Source organism: Chrysoperla carnea, chromosome 5 (genome assembly GCF_905475395.1).
Source record: "Chrysoperla carnea chromosome 5, inChrCarn1.1, whole genome shotgun sequence".
NCBI classification, from domain to species: Eukaryota; Metazoa; Arthropoda; class Insecta; order Neuroptera; family Chrysopidae; genus Chrysoperla; species Chrysoperla carnea.
In genome coordinates, this window is record NC_058341.1 from 32,365,522 (window position 1) to 32,385,308 (window position 19,787).

General features: G+C 28.0%; 1 protein-coding gene across 1 annotated transcript; it reads left to right on the plus strand.

Annotated features, from left to right (window-relative positions):
* The first annotated feature begins 4,684 nt into the window (after window positions 1–4,684).
* On the plus strand, window positions 4,685–18,799 carry LOC123299946 (scavenger receptor class B member 1-like). Its single transcript, XM_044882371.1, has 9 exons — window positions 4,685–5,001; window positions 14,135–14,226; window positions 15,325–15,488; window positions 15,649–15,793; window positions 15,942–16,148; window positions 16,211–16,468; window positions 16,723–17,046; window positions 17,117–17,194; window positions 18,471–18,799. Exons 1-9 carry the CDS (start codon window positions 4,755–4,757, stop codon window positions 18,720–18,722), a joined length of 1,767 nt encoding a protein of 588 aa, XP_044738306.1. The 5' UTR covers window positions 4,685–4,754; the 3' UTR covers window positions 18,723–18,799.
* The last annotated feature ends 988 nt before the right edge of the window (window positions 18,800–19,787 follow it).

Below are 19,787 nucleotides of genomic sequence, written 5' to 3' on the forward strand. Positions count from 1 at the left end.
CATACTTAAATATCAAATTGACGACGAAGCTTAAAGTTACTTTAAGTTCAACTACTTTACTTTAAAATACTTCCAGTACTTTCGACTAAGGGATACTTACAGAATTATTGTTAATCATCGCCACGATTCTGCTTGTAAAGTTTCAGCTCGTTGGATCACAGCAAAAGGGTTAAAAATCGGTCCAAGATTTTCGGTAAACAAACAGACAAGCACGCTTACTCTGTAAGTTAAAATAAAGGGAGTAATAAAACATTTAAATTTCAGTAATTACTTTTTCCACTTTTACATTTGTAATATGTTGTTGTGACAGGTTTTGGAATGCATTTTTAAACTGTTACGGATAGTAAAATTTTTGTTTCTTGAAATTAAATTCGGGAAAATTTTTTTTGTTAAAAACAATTATGTAATTAAAAAGAATATAATCAAGGTATAAAATAAAAGTTTTAAGTTTGTGTTAGCTTGATTATTAAGAAGAATTCGTGGATTTGAAAAATAAAAGAGTATGTAGTATTCGAAACTTCAGATTCAGAGTCCGCAACATGTCACAACATGTTAAAAAAATTTAAATAGTGGAAAAAGTAAGGAAGAATTATTGAAACTAAAATGTTATTTTATTTTCATCAAAACAATAATAACGAATTTCCATGAATTAAAACTTCTACAATAAATAAAATAAATCTGAGGCTATTTTCAGAAACCAGTAAAATATCGAATTGATGGTGTATTTTTATACCATGTATATATGAAATATACATAGTATATTAAGTTTAGTCCCAAGTTTGTAACGCTTAAAAATAATGATACTAGGAAAAAAATTTTGTCATAGGGGTTCATAAAATCACCTAATTAGTCCATTTCCGGTTGTCCGCCCGTCCGTCCGTCCGTCCGTCTGTGGACACGATAATTCACAAACGAAAAAAGATATCAAGCTGAAATTTTTACAGCGTACTCAGGACGTAAAAAGTGAGGTCAAGTTCGTAAATGAGCATCATAGGTCAATTGGGTCTTGGGTCCGTAGGACCCATCTTGTAAACCGATAGAGATAGAACAAAAGTTTAAATGTAAAAAATGTTCCTTATCAAAAATTTAACAGCTTTTGTTTGTAACATTTTTTCGTAAACATCACTGTTTACCCGTGAGGGCGCCAATTAGGCGGAAATTTTATAATATGTACTATACTTGATTATTAGTTATGTATGTGTCACATGTTTGTATGTGTAATGTGATAAAGAAATCAACACTGACTATGCATGGTATTTCAACAATTAACTCAGTCAATTGTTTGTTTTCATTTGTTTATTCACAAATATTTAAACTATTCAATAATAAAAAAATTACTAAAATTTATTTAAACGAATAGGCAGCTCTACTTTGCGTATTCCATTCAAAATTATTAATTATTCCAAAATTACAAATATTGGTTTTTTCGATTTTTTGGAATTTTTTTAAGGGGTACCCTTTTATACAAAATCGAAAAAATCGATAAAATTTTTTTGTCTCTGATTTTGATAAAACTCTGTTTATAAGATAATTTTGGCCCAAAAAATTCAAAAATGGTATTAATATAACGGTTAGGCAACTAGTTTCGGAGATATCGAGCCAAAATATGGGATAATGGGTGATATTTCAAAAACTATGCTTCCAATCATCAAATGAATACGATTTTTGAATTTTTTGGGTCAAAATTACCTTATATACTAAGTTTTATCCAAATCATAAACCATAAATTTTTTTCGATTTTTTGGAATTTTTTTAAGGGGTACGTACCCCTTTACAAAAATCGAAAAAATCGAAAAAAAAATGTTGGCTCCGATTTCGATAAAACTCTGTTTATAAGGTAATTTTGACCCATAATTTACAAAAATCGTATTTATATAACGATTAGGAAACTAGTTTCGGAGATATCGAGCCAAAATATGGGGTAATGGGTGATATTTCAAAAACTATGCTTTGAATCATCAAATGAATACGATTTTTGAATCTTTTGGGTCAAAATTACCTTATATACTAAGTTTTATCCAAATCAGAAACCATAAATTTTTTTCGATTTTTTGGAATTTTTTTAAGGGGTACCCCTTTACAAAAATCGAAAAAATCGAAAAAAAAATGTTGGCTCCGATTTCGATAAAACTCTGTTTATAAGGTAATTTTGACCCATTATTTACAAAAATCGTATTTATATAACGATTAGGAAACTAGTTTCGGAGATATCGAGCCAAAATATGAGAAAATGGGTGATATTTCTAAAACTATGCATTCAATCAACAAATGAATACGATTTTTGAATTTTTTGGGTCAAAATTACCTTATATACTAAGTTTCATTCAAATCAGAAACCATAAATTTTTTTCGATTTTTTGTTTATGTACTTTATGTAAATGAAATATACCAAGGTATACTAAGTTTTGTCCCAAGTTTGTAACGCTTAAAAATATTGATGCTATGAACAAAATTTAGGTATAAGTGTTCATAAAATCATTAAATTAGTCCATTTTCGGTCTGTCTGTCTGTCGTCTGTCCATCTGTCATCACGATAACTAAAAAACGAAAAAACATATCAAGCTGAAATTTTTATATAATTCATCTAAGTGAGCAGTATTATATACATGTGTTCTCTCCCACTCTATGCAGGAACACAACAGAAGAACTGTTGTATAGCTGAAAAGACATCGAAGCCACGATACAAGTCTTTTTTTGCAATTTCAAATAACATCTATAATATCTCTTACTTAGATGTATTGCTTAACGCATGTACTTTGTCATACTCGCGATATTTATATGCCTAGATGTAAATCGAACTAGTGGTATATGTGTGACATGTATGTATGTGTAATGTGAAAGAGTAATCAACACTGCCTATACATGGTATTTCAACAATTAACTCAGTCAATTGTTTGTTTTCACTTGTTTATGTACGATCTTACCACTTTGTATTTCAACTGTAAAATTATGATAAGTTACAACATAATTACTTTTTACGCAGAGATAATTTGTTAATCATAAAAAAATTATAAGTATTTAAGTTAAAAATTAATAATAATACAAAATCATTTTTATCTTAATCCTAATCTATAACTACTTGTCAATTATGTATAAACTCTAGTTTACATACAGGCTAGCACACAAAAATCTTTAATTTTTAAACAAATATTTTAATTTTTCTTCTCTACTAAGAATCGTCTATACATAGCTTGATTTCGTGTGGTGAGTTTAAATATTATCTATGACTTTTCCGGATAGAAAAGACTCTATCCACATTGCAATTATTCTGTCTGTAATGTCTTCAATTTTTTGGTTTGCGACCAAATTTGCCAAAAACATACATTATCAAACATTGCACCGTTTAAAATAACAATGTTAGTCAAACAAACCATTAAACATTTGATCAGAATATTAAAAAATATTTCACGAATGTTCTAAAATATATTTGACGGAATTTTTTTTATCAAGCGCGTTTGATTATATTTCTATGAAAATAAACATTTTTTGTGTACCACCCTGTAAAATGTAAACTGTGCATTGTTTATATGGTAGTAAACTAAGTTTTATTTAGGTCGATATTTAGATATTTCAAATAGATTTTTTTTAAATAAATAATTATAATAATATCGACTGAAGACTTTAATATTAATTTATTAAAAAAAATTTTTTTTTTTGAGTAATGTAAAATTTTTGTATTTCAATACCAAGTATCAACTATGCGATTAATAATAAAATAAAATATTGGCTTTACTGCAACTTGGATGCTTGTTATTAGTTCCTTTTTACCCGACTCTTAAGGAATGGCTATGTTTATTAATGGCTAAGTGTTCTTAGATAGGTGTAAGAAAAAATAAATAAAAATGAACCAATTGTAGGGTATCAAAATAAAGCAAATAAAAAGCAATCACGAAAATATATTCATATAAGTTATATGTTTAAATATAAATTGGAAATAGACTTTTTATCCACGAATCAAATATCTTAAATCGACTTTTTATCTCGAAAACTAACGAATACAAATTTTTGTAATTTTAAACAACAACAAAATTGTATCTTTTATAATACATAATTATTGGACTCGTTTGCAACGACCCCGAAAACTCTCCAATCAGAATTTTGATGATTTTTAAAAACAAAAATTATGAGTCAATAAAATTATTCATAATTTTATGAATTTACAAACTTTCCAATGGATTGATCCAATTACGTCCCTTTTTGAGATGTTTTTATTATTTAACTCCGTTGTTAATGTGAATAACTTCTTAAAACAATGAAATAAGTCATATTGACACGGATATTGAAAATCGCACGCGGTAAATTAAAATATATGTATAAGAATAATTATAATAATATTCATTAGTAGCAAATATTTGATATATTAAACTGTTATCAATTTATTTAAAGAAAAAAAAAACATCATTTAAAAACAACAAGAGTGAATCGTTTCATTGATAAGAACCTATTTTTTTATTACTATATTGAAATTATTGGAGTTAATAGCTACTATAGATAAACTTTCTCCACTTTGAGGCTGCAAGTTCCTTTGTCAACGCAGACTTCATCGTTCCAACAATTAATTTAAATATTTCTTTTTGTTACAAATATTATCAAAAAAACAGAGTCTTATCTATTTTAAAATGTAATATCGAGTGAAATGTTTTAAAAAAATCTTAAAATAAAAGTGACACAATATAATTTAAAAATATTCAGCTTTTTCTTCATCTTTTTAAAATCTTCTTTCATTAACTTTCTAAAAAAGTGCTTTTTACGAAATGGCGGAAGGTGCCGAATTAAAACCACTTAAAAATCAATATCCAAATACAAATAATGATACTAAACCACCGGCACAATCACCAAATAATACAACCGTAAAACAACCGATTGTTCGTAAACGTAGTTTTATAAAAACACCAAGTTTCTCCGAATATTTAGAACGTTATGAAAATGGTGAATTTGATGCATCAAAAAAACCGGAAATTATTTTCTGTGGACAACAATCAACATCCAAACAATTGTTAAGTAAGTACACTTTACGCTCTGTTTATAGAAATTTTATTTTTCTTCGTGAATAGATTAATATAATTTTGAAAAAAAAAGCAATAAAAATCAGTTTTTGTATGTTTTATTCAAATATTTTTATTTGTTTAAGTCGATTATTAATTTATTATCAGTGGTAAAAGTCCATAAATATATGGAATTTTATAGACTGGTGTATATTTTTATAAATATTCATTTGAATTTTAAACCGTATGACCTGAGTGACTTCCGCATATTCGTGTAAATTACGAAACAGTATTTGTATGGTTGTTTAATTCATTAATTCTACGTAATTTAATTAGTCTATGAAAATAATTTCTAAATCTTGTTTCTATCTAAAAAATGGCTTCATGTGTTTAAAGTATAATAAGCCTTTAAAATTAAGTGAAGAAAATTTTTGTTTAAAACACTACTTCAATGTTGACGCTTAAAATGGTGGAGGCGACGGGAATTTAATGAAGTCTTAATACGTATATTTTTAAGAACTTTGCCCAGTTAACATTAATTTGGACTTTATTATTTTGGGTACAGTCAAAATTCTGAATTTAGAAATATATATTCTTTTTAATCAATTGTCAAATAATGGTGAAAAAAAATCATTTGATTTGGAATGACAGCCTTTAAAATGACCACCAATATCATATTTTTTTATGAATCAATCGTATTTTATGAATAGATTTTTGTAGCTGAATGCAAATTCAAACCATTCTGTTAACGGTTAAACATTCGGTTAAGGGCTTAAGGTATACCTAAACGTTGGAAAAATATATAAGACCCATTATTTAAACAGTAATCCAGTAAATCAGTAAATCTTCAATAACGATTATATAATGATAGAATAAGTGAGTTGAAAAACAAATAGAGACTAAACTCATTTTAATTTTGAAAGAAGATTTCTTCACCAACCGAGGAAGCTTGGATGATTGAAACATAATGAAAATGTTCCTACTTCTGCTCAATCGGTGTAGAAACCGTTCAAGAATAAAATGAAAATTACATTTTAGTCTCAGTTTATTTTGGACTAGCGATTAGTGACGATATTAAGTTTTAAAAATTCTAAAAGTGGCACTGTTTTAGTATTTTTCCTAAGTAAATCGTTAGATAATTCAGAAATAAACGTACTGTATATTCATATTTTATAAAAACAAATGACTCTAAATGACTCGACTTTTTAAACCTCGAAATATTTTGTCTGTGATAATATATTATATTGTTTGATCACGTTTAATAATAAAACACTGCTACATCAATTTTTTTCATTAGATATTTCATTAAGTCCAAAGTTAAAATATTATTTCTCCAATATTTTTGTTGGAATCGCATTTACAGTTTAAAAGTTTCCTAGTATTATAGGTTAAGATCATATTAATTATGATTCCTTGAAGATAGAAACTCTTTTAGAGCCATTAAAACTGTATACAATGGCGGGTATAACTCAACTAAGCTGAAGACCATTTTATACATTTTATGTATGAAATGCATATCAAGGTATACTAAGTTTAGTCCCAAGTTTATAACGCTTAAAAATATTGATGCTAAGAACAAAATTATGGTATAGGTGTTCATAAAACCATTTGAATAGACCATTTCTCGTGGTCTGTCCGTCCGTTCATGGACACGATATCTCAAAAACGAAAGAAGGATATCAAAATAAAATTTTTAAAGCTTGATTTTGTAAATGAGCAACATGGGTCAAGTTTTTGGGTGCGTAGGATCCACCTTGTAAACTGGTGGTTAAGCTGAACATACTTTTGTTTGAAACAGTTTTTCGTAAACATCACTGTTTACCAGTTAGGGCGTAAATTAGGATAAGACCAAACCAATTAAACATAACGCGAGTTGAATTTTGTTAAAAAGTTTTGAATTTGCGATAGTTGGAGGGATTTTTTGTAACCAGTTAACTATCTGGCAGAAATGGCAGTGTATAATTAACGATTAAACTGGACAGCGGCCAGAATATACATCTGTGACTCTCTCTCTCTGTGTGACAAAATGCACGTGATATGCCATTCTAAGTGTTATAACATTATATGTGAATCACATGGAATGTTATCGTCAAAACACTTAGATTGGTGCAAATCTCTCAGACAATCGTTATTTTTAAAGCTCAACGTAATGTAATTGTAACACCTTTTATGCTCTGTTTAAAGTTTTAATAGAAAAAAACTAAAAGTACTAACGTCTATTTTATATATTTTTTCTAAGATTATTTATATTAAGATGCTCTATCTGAGTATAAAACATGTAACAAAATTTTAAAGTATTTATTGATAACTATGATCTGCAAGTGAAAATATTATGGTTAGGTTACTTTTAAATCTGACGGATAAATTTTAGTTTATGACCGTGTTTAAATAATGTTTATGACCATGTTTACATGATGGTATTATTATCTTTTTCTTTTTCCCTTAAGAGTGGAAAAATTCTGGTTTTGTTACTTTTGAATCTGACGGATAAATCACAGTTTATGGTCATGTTTACATAATGGAATTTTTTTTCTTTTTTCCTTTAGTTATTTAATTATTAATTCTAGGATTAAACTGAACGTCATAACACGATTTATTCGCAAGATTTGGAATATCAAATATATGGGTCAAAAGATCACAAATATATATAAATTAATATAAACATACATACAGTTTATAACGTCATTGAAGCCCGATTTGATTACGAATTTTGATTCATGTTTATAATTTGATACAAATTGTTTAACAAATATTCATAATGATAATGATAAGAGGAAATCAAAATTATAAAAATAGATACAGATAAGGCCTGTCTTAAACTTAAAAACAAAACGAAAATTTCAATCTCTAAGAAAAATATATTATGTGATCAACGTTTGGCGTTTAAGGCTTTGGTGTTACTCGAAACAAAGGTTTTTATTGATAAACAGGGTATTCCAAGTTACAAAGACAGGATTTAGTAAATTTTTCAATTAATTCATACCCGGAAAAGCGCACTTTTCTTGACGATGTGTCGAATTTTGCTTCCATGATGCTATATCTTTTATTTTTTGCATTCTGAACTCGTTATTTAGACTAAAGCTAAATAAACTAATAATATCTAGGATCTAGGAACTACTACATGGATGTTACATTGATTCTGTGTATCAACTTCAGCATTTAAAAACGTTTGGTACAATATTATTTATTGGAAACGATGGATACACATCCTTTTTGATTCCTTGGCTTATTCACAGTGCCGTCCAAACGAAGGTCGCTCTCTCAATTAAACGAACATTTAGTTAAATACTTGCATGATACCCGCCCGTTTCACTGGGCTTAAAAGTATAAACCACCGCTTCATAGCCTCCACCTCTTTTGATCTCACTTATCTCCCATTCATAAGACTCGAAGGGATTGTTTTACACAGCTAAATGGTCATGAATTGTTTGACATTTTCAATTTAAAATTTTCACAGAAATATTTATTTTATGGCCCAAAATGATAACCACAGAAGCAGTAAAATATCAGATTAAATTACATTTTTTAAATTTTTTTTAAATATATCTTTATTAATTATAGCTCATGTGTTATTCTGATGTATGAGCTACTTTATTGTTCAGTTTCATTCAAATCCATTCATTAGTTTTGCGTGAAAGCGCAACAAATAAACAAACATCCTAACTTTCACATTTATAAGGGATAAACAAATTCTCATTGACTCGGCAAATCTATCAATGAAGCTTAGAAGTCAGAAACAGTCAGAGAGTGATGTTCGACACACTTTATCATTCCTTTTTTGCCGAGGGCTAAAAGTATTTTGGTCAATCCGTACAAAATTCTTAATTTTTATTTTTTGTAATCTTGTTTATTTACATTCTTGATTAGAATATTTTTCAAAATAAATCAGATGGTAGTTTTTATTTTGAAGTTATTATAGATAATAATAATAAAAATAATAATTATACTTACAGTAGCAGTTCAGTAGCAGTTGGTTACAGCTCCCGCGATGTTGTCTTTTAAATGTTGTCTTGTATATTAGTAAAATAATCATTTTTTTCTAAAAAAAAACTACTGTTATCAGGCAGGATACATGTATGGCAAAAGAGTCAAATGTTAAGATGATTATAAATAATTATTGTAAATAAGCCCTTCATGTCAATTTAGTTTTTGATAATTTATGAGTTTATAAAAATAACATAAACGTGATAAAAAATTACCTAATTCTTTTTGCAAAGTGAGGGTAATGTGAAGTGCTCTAAAAGTAACGAAAAATTGAGTACTCGTATGTATTTCGTTACTTATATAATTAATACCCGTTACTATCGTATCGTTAGGTACGTTACTCGTTACTTTTGATACATCTTATTACTTAATAAAATTTTAATTGATAAGATTTTATGTCACGTATAGTTCAATTGTATAAGTCAAAGTTTATAAATTCTAAATAAACGAAACTGAATAACAAAAATGCGAGTCACGAGATAAATTCATGAGTAACGTTTCAGTACTCGGTAGGCACAAGTTAGCTTACCCATTACTCAGTATTCGGTACATACGATTCATTACAGCGGCTATTATTTTTATTACTCTGCCTACGGTAATTACCTATGAATTTTAAGGTAAATAATCTTATACAAAAATAAGTCAGTCTGTCAAATTTTTCTTAGTTCTTTTTTGTTATTCATTAGAAATGTCTGAACAAAGTTCGAATAATTTTCGAAATAATTAAAAAAATAAAATGTAAATTAATTAAATTGAATGTTTTCTTCAGTAAAATGATATTGGCATTGGTGTATCAACAAAAAAAAAGTAATTTTAATATATTTACAGGAGATAAACACCGTGTAATAAAAAAAAAACAGATACATTCATTTCCGTTAAAGAACAAAATATAACTTCGAAAATTATTTTATGGAGGATATATTTTAATAATAAATGTTTAAAATCAAACACAAATATTATTAAATATTACAATAAATAAAATAATATTACAATAAATTCGTTTTTATTCACAGTTATTATTCCAGTTCAGTTCTATGTCGATAGTTAGTGAAAATTTTGCATGTATACGTTAATAATACTCTTATTCCACTCGTAGAGTATTTAGCCCTTGTAGAGCAGGCATGGGCAAACGTGGCTTAGAGAAGGCACTCAGACTTCTGTAACTAACATACGAGTAAGACATACCCTAACCAGTGACAACCAAAAATACGAGTAAAACAGACAGACAACATTTTTTTCTACCTATCTCATTACTATTAGAGAAACTGAGATAGGAAGAAGAGTCGTATACCCGTTTCGCTTCCTCCATTATGAGCAATGCGGATTTGCATAAAGAGAAACACAATAAAGTTTATGTCACCCAATAAAGTTATAACGATGGTGAATTCGACTTAAAATAACTCGCCCATGCCTGTTGTATTTAAGTTTCACACTTTAATAAAATAAAATAAAATCTTACAAATCATTTTTTATCTACTTCTAATAATCCGATTAACTTGAAAATTGGCACCCATATCAAGGTCCGATGATTAAACAATAATTTAATAATATTATCTTAATAGCCTGATCGTATCATCGACGTAAACGATCTTATCTTTATAACTTTAATAATGTTATCTTGAAATACTAGTTTCAATGCGCTGTGGTGGTGTAGTATATTTGATATTCGATTCTCATGTGAAAGGTAGCTGGATCGAAACCCATCCAGACCTATTGATCTTTTTATAATTGTATTTTATTTCTTAAAGAGTACCTACAAAATAAAATCTAAAAAACACGCTTTACTGCACTAAAAAGTGGCGTGGTCGATATCTATCAAATTAGATAATTTAAAGAATGAATTTTACATTAGAATTATAGTTATTGACTATTTCCACTTTGAAAAAAAGTATAATTTTTTAGTTTTTGAAACGCTAAATATAATTTTTTTTTAAATACTTTTTCCGAGGTTTTTTTCCAATCCAGATAAATCTCTTAAAGAGGGTTGAGATTGCGTGTATTATATTATGTCTGTGTAAAATTTACAGACAAAATATGACCCCATAAATTTTTTTCTTTTAATTTTATCGTTAATGTATATTTTGATAAAGACCAAACGGTATAATATAAAAAAAAAGTAGTAATAAATTTATAATTACATATCAATAAATATATATTTTCAATTTCAATTGATGTTTATTATATATTCATATAAGTAATTTTAATAATTATCATCAAAGACTATCATCGTAATAATTTCATCGTAATAATAATCATTTAATCGCAACATTGTACAAATACTAAAACAAAATAGGCAAGAGAAGTCAGTCTAGACAAGATAGTATATTAATATTTTTATAACATTAATAATTCTGATAAATTGAAACGGTGAAGGGGTATCAATTATATTGACCTTTTTCTTCTAAATTTATTATGATTAGTGCCAACAAATTAAAAAATATCAAATGGATTTTTTTCCATTTTCTAATAAGGCTATGTTAATAAACTTATTTCTTTTACATATTTCTCTAAAGAATTGGTTGGCTATTTTCTGGAAATCATCTCAAGTTGTTCAGATGTTATTCATTGAGTCCATGAAAAGAAAATTTCGGTTTTTGCCCCCATTTCCTGCATTATATATTTATCAATTTTTTGTGTTATATAAACACGTATTTCGACTACCAAGTAGTCATCATCAGTATGAATTAGCTAATCGTAATCACTCTTATTGTGTATGTTACTCGTTGCTAATTTGGTGGCAGCACGTCGTTGCGCAACAACGAGTTACATTCACGACAAGAGTAATTAGAGTAATTACGATTCCAGTAATAAGAAGAGTAAAAAAAGTAAAAGAGTAATTACAATTCCAGGTTTCACAAATGAAAAATTAATTAACGATTCGTTTTGGCATCATAGCTCCTAAACGGAAATGTGAGAGCTCCTGGTTGTTTCTAACCACTAGTGTGAATACCGTTTAGATTAAAAATGTGACCTATATTGTACTACGAATCATTATTAAAATATTATTAATCAAATGACAATATAACGTTTATAATTAGTTTTACGTAAAAAGTAATAAGTAGATTAAGAAGAAGAATCATTGAAAAGTTTCTTCGAATAATCTTTTATCACTTTGACATTTTTTGTGCATAATGACAGGTGACAAATAAATACTTTAGGAAGGAAAGTTTGTTCTATAATATTGACATTATATAAAAGTAAATTGAAATGACTTACTTTATTAATTAAATTGATATAATTTTTTTAATTTTTATTATTGATAATTTTATTATTTAGTATAGTAAACGAACCTTTTTCTTACGAAAAAAAATTGTTTGCTGGATGTATTGACTTGCGGTTTTTTGCATTGGCTTCAAAAAATTATCCTAAGTAAAACCCCTTCACCCCCTTGCCATTGAGGCGAAGGGGGCTTATATCGTAAAGTAAATCAGTAATATTTTCAAATTATAGTAACTTTTATCATTTTGTATTTTTCTAAATAAACCGTGACAAATTTTAAATACTAATTCTCGTTTATTTTCACATTTTAAAGGTGTAGATAAAGTTTTGTACGATATACGTGTGATAACGTATTATTAACGTACTTTTGCGATTGCTCAACTCGTATTACGCACGCTTACGTTAATAATGCTATTTCCCCGCTGGTATCGTAAACAACTATTGTGATTCCATGGCCATGGAAACTTTGTGTACGTATTCATTAATTTTATGCATTATAGGCCTCATACTCATGCATAAAAATTTTTTTAGTACCTCACCGTTAAAGCATTGTTTATGTAGTTTTATGCCCAGTTGGAAAGCTTCTTCCATAAGAAAATTTTGTTTAGTGGTAAATATATTGTTTGGCGGACAAGTTTGAAATAGATAGATGTGCGTTCTTTTCCAACAGGAAGATAATGGACAAACAAATTGAAAAATTGTTTTGTCCGTCATTAATAAAACGAAGTTTCAATAGACCGCCTTGAAATTTGCAACTCTCCCAGAGTTCGAAACGAAACGAGAAACGAGAAACGAAAAAAACTTTGTTGAAGACCATACAAATCTAATACACTAAATTCAAAATAAATTTAAAAGAATAACACAGCCTATGGTATTTCTGGAATGGAAGAAAACATATTATTAGCAATTAGCATACAAAATTCACATGATTACAGTTATAAACACTAGAATAATTATCTTTTCTAAATACTTTTGAGCAAAAAAAAGTTATGTATCGGTGCCACTAAAATATAAACAAATGTATTTATGATAATAAAAATTATTAGAATAAGAAAATTTTGCTCAGAAACAAAAAATTAATTTGTAAGAACATCATAACATTTGTGATATCTCATATCATATCACTTTGACCATTATTAAATAAAACAAGTCGGTAATTATGTATCACCAGTTTTTATTTTTGAATGTACTTTTAATAATAAAAAAATGTAATTGCGGAATAATTAATACATATACATATATTAATTAACGATATTAATGACATAATATAAACACTAAGATAAAAATTTATTTTTTAATATTGTTCAATTTTGTGATCTGTCGTGACCTTTATTTTTTTTTTCAAATCAATAAATCATTAATAAAATTACTGATTAATTGAAATTTAGCATTTAATTAATAACTAGCCGTTACCCCCACGCTCCGTTGGTTAATTTTATATCAAACTCATTTCATATTTTACAATTAGAATAGTTGAACGACATCACACGTTAATTGGACAATAGATATTTTTGTAAAAATATTTTTTTATAATTTTACACCAGCTAAAAATTTCATATCATTTAAAACTCAAAAGTTGAGTTCTAAATAGTTGATAATAAGTTTCATACATTTTAGTTTCAGTCAAATTAATCAGAAAAATTTGATGGTTGAACAATTTTTATTCTCCACTTACATGTATTTTTTTTTATCAATCTCCAGATCCATTTTCCATAAGAAATTTTGAAAATTACTCGAAAAAAATACCTAGCACAAAAATTGTTCTGTCAGAAATTGTACAGCGTAACTTTTATCTTTAGTTATTACTTTTATCTTTCTCTCTACCACTTTTACTTTAGATGACATAAAAATTTAAAATTGGCGTATTTGTTTCATACATTAAAAAGTTTTTACAATTTTTATTTATGATTTATAATTTTTAATTATGTTTTCTCTTTTTGTTTCAGTTATTGCACTACTATTTATATTTTTTGTGACAAGTTCGATTGGTGTATACACTTTATGGTGCACAGATACATTTGAAGCTGCTATTTTACAGGTAGATAAGTACAATAATAGCGAATTTATCTTAGAATCAGAAAACTGTTAAATGAAAGTCAGGAATTTTTAATAAACTTAAGAAGATTTATTATTATTTACTATCAATAGAAAAAGAATTATTACACGCAAGCCATGCTTCAAAATTTAATCTTCTATGATCCTCCTTTAGGTAGAGATAATAGATACTTGTTTAATTTATGTTTTAAGACTTGTAAACAAATAAATTATTAAAATAATACAAAATTAAATTAGATAATTGTGATCATTCGATGTTTTATAAAAAGTTTGTCTTATCCCAATGGTCAAGGATACTCAGGGTCAAATTTGATATACATATAATGATTCGGGAATAAGCAGTTCATATTTATAATATTGTTAACGATAACATTTTCTTATTTAAAAATAATGAAATCAATTAATATATATTTTGTGATTAAAGCGTTATATTGTTTCTCACGCCCCACGTACCGCAAGGGATGTTTGATTACTAATTAAAAGGCAAGGTTAAGATTTAAGCTCAGGAACTTTTAATGTAGTACTACTCGAACACGAATTTCTTGTTCTATTAAACAACATAATATATTCACAATGAACAAAATTGTGTGCATTTCCTATACAGGGTGGACCATTTTAATCTATAATGGCTAGTTTTTTTATGAGAATCAACTTACTAATTTAAAGTGTTATTCTATATCTTACCTTTTAGGATCTAAATTGGCTATTAAAAAAACCCGGAGAACTTGGTCCAATCTGATGTGAGAAAATGATTACCAAACTCTGCAACTTTTGATTAAGTTATTTTTTGTTTTAACTACAAAACGGGCTAATAGCCATAATATATTAAGGAGTGCGCTAGTTTTTATAAGACAGTTCATCCATACATTTGTACTGTATTATTTTAAATTACTATGATTACTTAATATTCATCTATTTATTCAACTCCTACTGAAACCCGGTTTAAGCTTGTTATCTTAGTTTAAGTTATCTTTCTTACTTTCTTAAGGTAGTTTAAATTCTCTTTCTTACGAAAACAAACGAAATCGTGTTAAATATTTATTTAAAAAAATTATATTTAATGTTTTCTTTTTCTTTCTAGAATTTAGTTCTTGCAAACAATACGGCCGCATATTTTATGTGGAAACAACCACCTGTTAAAACGTTATTAAGAGTACGAATCTTTAACTACACAAATATTGATGCATTTTTAAATCAAACTGAAAAAAAATTGAGAGTTGAGGAAGTTGGACCCTATGTTTATGAGTGAGTATAAAACTATCGACTATACAAAGTGCTTGTGAAATATCGATGCGATATTTAATATTGTTTTGCTTTTATTTCAAATTAAAAGTGAATTAACTCAATTTGATTATCCTAAATATGCCAAAAATAAAACCCTTATATTAATTTTAAACTTTTCTAGTGAAACATTGGAACGTGTGAATGTGGCGTTTAATGGCAACGGAACTGTTTCATATCAAGAACATCGCAGCTACAATTTCAGACCCGATTTATCGAAAAGAGCACGCCAACATGACAAAGTTATAGTTCCAAATGTACCACTAATTGTAAGTATGGAAAACAAATTTTGATTATTTTCTTCATTCCTTTACTCTCTTTTTCAACTAAAATCTACTTCACCTCATCCTTAGCCGGACTACCCTTAATATCATTAGTTACAGCAGAATAATTTATTAGAGTCTCTTTATTTTTTAGGGTGCAATTAGTATGGTAAAGGACACGTATTTCGTAACAAGATGGGGTTTAAATCGACTAATCAAAGAATTAAAAGCTCCACCCTTCAAAGTATTACCTGCACATCGATTTTTATGGGGCTATGACGATTCATTTATCTCACTAGCAAAAGGCGTAATGGCATTAAAAAATGATTTTTCAATGGATAAATTTGGATTAATAGCACTTGTAAGTTAAGCATACAATAATATCGGAAATATTTTTAGATTAATGATACATTTTCAATATAGCGAAATGGAACTTCAAGAGATCGTATAACAATTTACACTGGCGAAACTGATTTAAATAAATTGGGATTAATTGATCGATTTAATGGCGAATCTCATACACCATTTTGGTCAACGGAGGAATGTAATCGAGTTGATGGGACAGATGGGGCACATTTTCCATTAGATGCGATACATAATTTGGAACAGATATATGTTTATAATAAAGAAATTTGCCGTAAATTGCCGTTGGAGTATACGGAATCTGTGATGATAAATTTGGTAAGTTTTTATTAAAATTTCTATAAAGACAAATAATTGTATCTTTACAGCATTCTGACCACTATTTACCATGCCTAAATCTAGATTTGTCTTGCGAATAAGATGGTTTCTTATTTTCTAGAGCCATGTCTTTTTAAGCTTGGTGTGATTTGCAGTTAAATATAAACATATTTTATCTTTAGTGATATAATTTTTTATTTTTCGGCACAAAATTTGTATTTTAAAAGTTTCTAAATTGTTTTTTTGTTTAATAGGATAATGAAGTAGAAATGCCAGCGTTGCGTTATAGATTTCCAAAACATGTGTTTTCATCACCAGACATTGTACCAGAGAATCAATGTTTTTGTCACTTAGATTCAGGTGTTTGTCCACCAGAAGGTGTTTTCAATGCAAGTCCATGTGTGTATGGATTACCTTTTTATCCATCATTTCCACACTTTTATCTAGCAGATCCGAAACTGATTAAATCAATTGATGGTTTACATCCCGATCCAGAAAAACATGCCACCTATTTAGATGTGCATCCAAATTTAGCATTTCCACTTAGTGGAAGTTCTCGCATACAGATTAATCTTCAGGTATTTATTTTCACTTTTGTTGATAAAATATTTTAATATTATATCAATTCTAATTAATTTTTTTTTTCAGATACGAAAATCAAGAGAGTTTGACTCTTTTAGCAAATTTGAAGACGGCACCCTTCTACCGGTTGCTTGGTTAGAAGTGGTAAGTTTTATACATTTTTAGTGTTTTTAGTGACTAAAAAATATCGCGTTCTCAATAACCACAGTTTTTTTTAAGTAAAACTGTTTTTTGCTTCTAAAAGTTTCGTATCCAGTAACTCCATGACTCAAAGACTAAAGCTTAATTCTTCAAGTGAGAAGAAGTTTTTACAATGCTTTTAATGGGAGTTTATCTTTGATATTATGTTATCTAAAGATATACATATAAATTGGGTCTTTGTTAATATAAATAGTTTAAAAAAATTAATTAAAGACTCATGCTAAATACTTCAGAAATTGGATTAAGTGCAATAATTACCTAATCAACGATTTTTATTTCATTTGTAATTTGTGTAGTTTATTTAAAAATTGGGTTAAGTGCAATAATCAATATTTTTTAATTATTATATATCCTCGATATCAATGTTGCAGACAATTATGTTATCTTAGACAATAATTTCCTAGTTTTTTTAATGTTTAAATAAGCATTTCTTGTAGTCTAAAAGCCGTTAAGATTTAAGGGGTGGTATTTAAGGCACCGTGCATTGAGGTCTATTCAACGGGCACTTATGTCCAACATTCCTGATCATCTGTAGGTAGAAAATATCATCAGAATGTCTCTATTTCTGATTAAAAACAGTTCATTCTAGCTGCAAATATTATTCTGTAAGTCCCCAGGCCTTCCCCTTGAATGTGTCCAAAATAATCTGAATTTTTATTTTATTTACCTAATATTTAATTTGAAAACATGAAAATTTTGAAATGTCTCAAGTGTTTTTTTGTATTCAAACTTTGTAACAGAAGTATTATACAAACTTTCACTGTACCTCAAATACCTACCCTAACTTGCTAAACTGTTCTGCTAATACCGTATTTGAGAAATACAGGATGCGCTTTTAATTGCTCTAAAAACACATTTCGATCTCGAGTCAATTTCCAAAGCCCTGGGTGATTTATTTCTGTACCGCATTTGTGTAATTCGCTTCGAATACTTATGCAGCTATTGAATCCAGGAGCCTCGTACATAATTACTAATGCAGGGGTGAGACGCCAAGGGGTGTGACATTTATTTTCTCACCTATGCTCATCTGTACCGAGCAAAACTGATGCCATGGTGCTTAAACATACTTTTACATATAGAAGCATCTTTTTCAACATGATTCCTGGTGGGTCATTTCACCTGAAAAATTTTAGCATTGGGCTTGTAGTCTATTATAATATCTATATCAAATATTATTTACTTCCATTTTTTATTAAAATATTTTTAATTTTATTTACAGAGTCTAGGTCAACTACCTCCTGATCTAATCGATATAATATATCATGCAACATTTTCTGCAGCCACCATGAAAACTGTGCTCAGGTTTTTGACATTAATTGTTGCGGGAATAACATTAAGTTTATTATTAACATGGTTATATGCAAATTACACAAGTAAATTATATAGACGACGTTTAGCTGAACAAATCAAATGCAATTTTAACCCAAATCAAGATATATCGAACATAATTCAACATCGACCAATGTCATAAAAAAACTCAACTTTATCGAAACCATTACGTGATATAAACTAATTTTATACTGTACAAATTTTTTAATATTTTGTGTTTTATTACAAGGTGTTACAAGAAGGTTATGAAATCCTTTGCAAAGCTGAAACTAGCCAAAATTGTGTTTATTGTGATATTTTTTCTTGAACAAAACTTTAGTTTCAAATAATAATGTGGTTGTGCCTTTATAAAATTATACTCAAATAATCGCCTAACTACTAAAATAAGTTTAAAAACTGAAGGATACAGATAGAATAATTTGAAATATTCAATTCTTTCAGGAAATATAAAAATATGAAAAGTGAAGTGATTATTTAAAGGTGACGTATTCACTTTTCAATGTAGTTTTACAAACATAAAAATCGCTTTATCAATAATTTAATCCGTTAATCGCTTTATAATCTACGTTGTTTTCTAATAAATAAATGAAAATGATTTTAATCTGGTCATTAAAAAGTTTGAAGTATGCAGGCATGTGAAAACTTGGCATTAAAAAGTCTGAAGTATGCAGACTTGTAAGACAATTGTCTCAATCGTACCCTTGAAGAATAGCTCCTTATTTTAGACATATTTATATTTATAAAGATTATTCAAAGTAACGGCTAAACTTTTCTTGTGATATAAATATTCCATTTAATAAGCTTAGTTGTTTTTTGGCGGTAGTTACTGCTTTGCTCGATCGTACAAGTAAATAAGATCACACTTTGAGTTCCAATACTCAAAACTTGAAACTTGTACTCAAAATGGCAGCTTATAGTTTGAGGCTCACTAGTTATTCCAGTAATCATAATTTTCGAAACCGAAAAATGTAGTTTTTCGCTTATTGTTATTAGCTCAGAATCACTAGAACGATTTTACCAACTTTATTATAAAAGATGGTGCACAAGCAGTTATACAAGCGTGAAAAGAGCCTGATCAACCAAATTTTGATGGTAACCTTGACTTCTATATCGATGTGGCAGGCGATTTATACTAACTTTGCTGACGGTATCTTTATGAATTTCATTGTCTTTTATTTTTTAAAAGTTTGATTTTTTCAATAAATAT